Source organism: Leptonychotes weddellii, chromosome 15, assembly GCF_054177405.1.
Source record: "Leptonychotes weddellii isolate Sample4059 chromosome 15, ASM5417740v2, whole genome shotgun sequence".
Lineage (NCBI taxonomy): Eukaryota > Metazoa > Chordata > Mammalia > Carnivora > Phocidae > Leptonychotes > Leptonychotes weddellii.
Window position 1 is genome coordinate 51,298,228 of NC_138383.1, and position 6,000 is coordinate 51,304,227.

Below are 6,000 nucleotides of genomic sequence, written 5' to 3' on the forward strand. Positions count from 1 at the left end.
TGGGGTGTCCGGCTTCTGGGCTGTTTGTGAGCTGTGCCTGTTGCCGCTGAGCACTGACGGACAGGAGCCAGCGGGGCCAGGTCCCCCTCCAGAGTGACGCTCCTGCGGCTGCCGTAGCACCAGCTCGAGCTCTCTTGCTGTGCCTGACTTGACCTCTGTCTGCAGTGTCGTAAAGGTTCTTGCCTTGAGGAGAGCCCAGGCGCAGAGTGTCCTCGAAGTCCTGAGGATCGTTCAGTATTGCTCAGAGTCCCTCGGACAGCCTCACTGCTTCCATCCGCCATACATACTCTTCCTGTTGGAGCTCCTCACCTGCCAGAAAGAGTTTACCAAGTAAGTACAAATCACACATCTGCAAGGAAAACAGGCCCGGGCAATTGTAAAGAAACCCTAGTTGTCTTTAATTAGTAACTGTTATTTCCGTGTAGGATGCAAATTTGTTTTTGGTCAGTTCTCTCATCCTAAGGAGAAACGGGTTCTTTCTAGTAAGTAAATGCCAGAAATCTTGTTTATTTCTCCTGATGAGTTTCTCAGCTTTGTTTTACCAGACAGTGAGGATTGTGTTCCCTGTGTACCCATATCCATCAGGTGGCTTCTGGAAGCTGTGAACTAAATTTAATTTTCATTTACAGTGAGGACATTAATCTGAGTACCTCACAACGTGGTTCTGATAGCCACTGAACAACTCCTTCCTGAGCGTTGACGATGTCAGGCACTGTGCTAGGCGATGGATGTGCAGCAGTGGATGAGGCAGACAAGAGTCTCGTTCTAATGGGGCTTGTATTGCTTTTTTTTTTTTTTGAAAGATTTTATTTATTTGAGAGAGAGAGGGTGCATGCACACAAGCAGGGGGGAGGGGCAGAGGGAGAGGGAGAAGCTGACTCCCCACCAAGTGGGGAACCCAACAAGGGGCTCAATCCCAGGACTCCAGGATCATGACCTGAGCCAAAGGCAGACGCTTCACCCCCTGAGCTACCCAGGTATGCCTACTGGAGCTTGTATTCTATTGAGGAGAGACGGATGATGAGAGAAATCCATCCATTCCTCCATCTATGTAATGTGTCCATCCCAGGCGTGTGGTGACCTCCAACAGAGTGATGTAGTTTGCGTGTTCAGGGAGCGGGGCTGAGAAGTCAGCCTGTAAACCAAGAGATGAATGACCAGTGAGCTCAGAAGGAAGAGCACTGAATGCAGAAGGAACAGCGCAGAGGCCCTGGGGTGAGGGCTTGGCCCCAGGAACAGAACGAAAACCGGCGTGCCTGAGTGAGAGGGGATGGCAGGAGACCAGCTCAGGAGATGAGTCGGGGCTCAGATGATGCCGATCTTTGTAGGACGGGGTTTAAGGTGTTTGGATTTCATACTGAGTTGTAGGTGGGAGACCCGTGGGGAATCCCAAGCCCAGGAGGAACACACTGTTACATTTATGAAAGTCACTTCTGGCTACTCTGTGGGAAAGCGTGGACGGAAGCAAAGTAGTCGGGAGACGGTGCAGTCGGCCAGGCGGGCAGTGGCAGGCTCTGGACCCTGGAATGGTCCTGGAGATGGAGAGAAAGGAGGGCCCTCAGGATCTGCTTTGGAGGTAGAGTCACCGGGACGCACAATGGATTGGGCGGAAGGAACCGTGAGGAAGGGCCTGCTGGATGTTGGCTACAGCAGTTGGTGGATTGTGACAGATTTTACTGAGGGGAAGAGAATGGAGGAAACAGATTGGGGCGAAAATCAGACTTTGCTCTGGTATGTTAAATTAGACCTGCTTTTTTCACATTCAAGTAATGGTATCCAGGGAGTAAAGGTAAGTGTCTGAGGTTCTGGAAAGAAGCCAGGGCTAGGGATAGAGTTTGGATGCTGTCAGCATGCGGATGATCTTTACAGCCATGAGACTGGATGATCAAGAAAGAGCTTAGAGATGGACAAGAATGGGCTCAAGACTGAGCCTGAGGGGCACCTCTTATTCAGAGCTCAGGCAGAGGAAGAGGGGTCAACTAAGGAGATCACGAAGGGGTAGCCATCAAGAGCGAAATCCAGGGGATGACGGGGTCCTAGAAGCCAAGAGAGGAATGTGTCCGTTGTGTCAAATGCTGATGTGGGAGGTGGCGCCACACTGGATTTGTCTGCAGTCCTGCGGGGGCCAGGGGGCTGAAGGCCCAGCTGGACTGGGTGGAGAGGAAAATGGGGTGGGGGGGGCAAAGGGAGGGAGAGACCACAGACCATCATTTCAAGATCCTTGGTTTTAGAGTGGTACAGAGAGGAAAAGGCAGAATTGCAGGGGACATGGGCTCAGCTGAGGGTTTTTAAGATAAGGTGTTAGTGCATTTCATATGCTGGTGGGAAAGCATCAGTCCTGACACACACTTGATGCAGGAAGAGAGGGCCCATCGCATGGCAGGTGCAGACGCACAGGGTTGGTTTGCACAGAGCCGGGGGACCGTCTGTGGCGGCCCGAGCAGCATGGTGCGCATGGAGGGGCAGACCGGTTGGTCGGTTTGGTGGTGCAGAGATGGGGGCCTCTGTGTGATCTTTCTGCTTTTTAAAATGAAAATCGCGTAGTCCCAGCTAAAAGTGAAGGGCTAGGAGAAGTCGTGGCAGTTTAAGGAGAGGCACGAAGGGTTGAAACGGTAACGCAAGGTGAGAAAGCCAGTCTGACTGGCTGAGCGCTCTGAGTGCTTCTTTGAGAATCGTGGTCATGAGTTGAACGTGGCGCCCGTCAGCCCGATGCGTGCTGTTTCCTCCAGCAGCACTGTGCTGTTTGGATACCGGTGTAAGCTCTCGCAGGCCAGTCTGTGGAGGGAGGAGGCAGCAGGGAGTTGGCGGTTGCTCGGGTGAGGTGGCGGTGAGGGGCCGCGGGATCTCAGCCGGGCTGCCAGCGCCCTGAGGCAGCGTCACAGGTTGGGGTTCCTTGGGGCGGAAGTCACTGTTGTTGGGGCGGGGGGCAGAGCAGGACGCTCTGAATCCAGTCAGGATTTCAGAAGTCCTGCCGTCACTGTGGTGACGAGGTCCGAAGAAGGCTGGAGGTGACCATGGCAGAGGCGCCCGGGCATCGTTCCCGTGGGTCTTGAAGTCTCCCAGGGGACAAGCGTCGAGGTGGGAGAGGCAGCGAGCTTGGTGCTGAGGTCACTGGGGAGGGGAGGGTGGGCAGGGCCGAGGGGCCTGGCTGCGGTGAAGGTCGGGGGGGCGGGTCAGATTACCCAAGAAGGAGAAGTCCTTGCCTTCCCTCACTCCTGGCCCGGCAGGTGGATCCTTGCTGCTGCGCTGCCACCCCCTGGAGTCACGTGCTCACGCTGACTCCGGCCTCCGCGCCACTTTGCTCAGCTGCTGGGCTCTGTTTTGCGGAGGGAATCACGACCGTGAAGTCCGTGCTGTGTGGGCAATTAAGCCATCAGTGCTTTTCTCTGTATCTAGTTATTTCGCGCACTTGGAGGGCTGTGGCGCAAGTCTGCACAAGGAGATTCGAGACACTTACCACCAGTTCGTTCTGTTTCTGGTCAAAGCGGTTAAAGGATTTAGCAGCATCAGCGACAGGTACTTACCACTTCATCATCTCTAGAGAACACATGTCTCTATTTTTGCTGACCTTAGGGGAAATACACGTTCGGTGTTGAGGATGTGGAAAAGAAAACGATGATCCCTGACGTTACCGTCTAGCGCTAATTGCTCGCGCGAACTTGCTCAGATACTTGGTCCCAGCCTTTTTTCTGTGTGCTGTGTCCTTTTTCAAGGGGATGGTTCTTGGCTTATGTAAGAACGTGCGACCTGTCCTTTTCAGTTTTCCGTGGGTTATGTGCAGTTTTAAGACTTGGGTGTGAAGCCATTCCCCAGTATCATCCCCCATGGGTGGTTTAGACAGAAACCTTAAGTCGGACGATCTTCCTCTCCGTCCGCGCTGAAGGAATGACCTGCGCTAATTTGGGACGGGCTGCTTATCGGGTCGTGATTTTTACGCTCTGTCCTTAACCACAGAATGCCCCGAGGCGGGCATGGCGGACACCTCACGTCGTGCTTCCGGGACTCTTGCCCAGCTGCCCTTGGAGGGGGGCTTGTGTGGAGCGTGGGGAGGCTGCTCTCACCTGCAGGCACACCGGGTTCTCGCTTGCATCGTGTGCCGTCTGTGCCGTCCCGCTGGGGATGGCAGCCTCGATAACTCGCACCTCATGGGCTCCTTAGGTCCTTGCTGCCTGCCTTGTCCTGTGTGCAGACAGCCCTGCTCCATCTTCTGGATATGGGCTGGGAACCCGCCGATCTCACCTTCTTTGTGGACATTCAGTTACCACATCTCCTCATGAAGATGTCGCAAGAAAATATAAGCGTGCACGACAGTGTGATCAGGTAAGAACCCAGTCCCGCACCCCGCAGTGCCCGGAGCAGAGGAGTTCAGGGCCCGGTTGCTGGCATTAGACTCCCCGTAGTGCATCCTGGCTCTGCCACGGCTCGGTCGGGTGACCTTGGGACACTCATTCGTACCCGCTGTGCCTCCGTTTCCTCCTTCTTACGCCTGGAGGATAGTAATGTTACCTACCTCATAGGATCATTGTGAAGGGTAAATGAATTGTGTTTCTCAGGGTTGACAACAGTGTCTGGTGCGTGGAAGTGTGTGGAAGGTGGTGGTGATGGGACTGTGAGGACGAGGATCCTCCGCATTTTTGGAGACCCTAGTCCAGCTTGTTGAATCGGAGAATCCTTTTCTTTATTTTTCAGTTACGTGTATATGGGGTTTTAGCCATTGTAACCTCTTGCACATTATAAGGACTTAAGATATGAGAAAAAATAGTATGCGGACTTTCTTTCCTTTCCACTTGTAATGAGTGTCTCTCCACCCTGCTCGAGTCCACTTACCTATCAGCTACTCATGTGCATGGAGAAGAAAGAACGAAACGAGAGACGGAAGGCATGGGGCAGGACCAGGGGAATTAGTGGGTCAGTGTTGCCGCAGATTTCACTTTCTCAGACATCCTGGGCATTCTGGAAGAGGGGCTAGACCTACACCTGTCTCCTGTGTCCCGGACCTGGCACACAGCCGGGGTGGGCGTGTGGGCCCGTGCCTGCGCCAAGTAGTCCCGGAGGGCCCCCCGCCCCCGCCCACCTCCGGTTCCTCAGCGCCCAGCGCCCTTCCTGACTGCAAGGAGGCCTGGCGGCAGTCTGTTGGGACACAGGAGTCAACAAGTGTGTGTTGGTTGGTTGGCTGGTAAATAGTTTGCATTTGTGGTTGAGCAAATCCTTTTATATTTAAAATTCCGGTTGCTAGAACAAACTGTAAACTGAGATTATGGAAATTCGTGACTTTGCCTGTGAAAGGAGCCCATGAGATTATCTGTGTGACACTGTGTGCACTGAGGAGACCGAGGACCAGGGCTGAGTGCAGTGTCAGGGCCTGAGAGCCGCTGGGGGGGAGCCAGTCCCCGGGGCCTCCTGCCTCCCCTCGTCCTGATGCTGCCAGAGTCGCAGAGGAGGCTCACCACACGTGGTTGTCGGGGAGTTACACCTGCAGATACAACCTCTCAGGCTCTAATTCCTCACTGTCGTCGTCCGCTCTGGAAAGGGCGTCTCCCTCTACGGTATGTTCTGTCAACAGTCTCGCAGATCCTGGGGCTTTGGAAACCACATGCACATCTTCCCCTCAGAAGTTTGAAAATGCTCCGTCAGGCCGGTAGGACACAGAGCCTGTTACCCAGCTCTTCCTAGAGTATTGGCAGAGGTATCCTTTTCTCTCTTTGTGTGCTTCTTTCAGCCAGTGGAGTGAAGAAGACGAGCTTGCTGATGCCAAGCAGAACTCAGAATGGATGGATGAGTGTCAGGATGGCATGTTTGAGGCCTGGTATGAGAAAATAGCCCAGGAAGATCCAGAGAAGCAGAGGAAAGTAAGACCTCTCAGCTGGAGTGATCTGAAGTGATTGGCTGGGAGTTTGGAGAGGAGAGTCTGCCTGGGAGAATGCCAGTGGGCTATCTTCCAGAGGGTTCCCAGGGGTTAGTCCACCTCCTGGGAAGGCAGCTGTCGCTGACTGCTCTCTA

The 6,000-nt window shown here is 54.0% G+C and overlaps 1 protein-coding gene across 3 annotated transcripts in view; it reads left to right on the top strand.

The window, feature by feature from the left end:
* Positions 1-6,000, top strand: part of ZZEF1 (zinc finger ZZ-type and EF-hand domain containing 1) — a 103,136-nt gene that overhangs the window by 60,609 nt on the left and 36,527 nt on the right. For all 3 annotated transcript variants that reach the window (XM_081805928.1, XM_081805929.1, XM_081805927.1), the window contains 4 exons: positions 166-330; positions 3,397-3,516; positions 4,159-4,320; positions 5,720-5,849. In XM_081805928.1, coding sequence (XP_081662054.1) covers positions 166-330; positions 3,397-3,516; positions 4,159-4,320; positions 5,720-5,849 — 577 coding nt within the window. The remainder of the gene's footprint in view (positions 1-165; positions 331-3,396; positions 3,517-4,158; positions 4,321-5,719; positions 5,850-6,000) is intronic.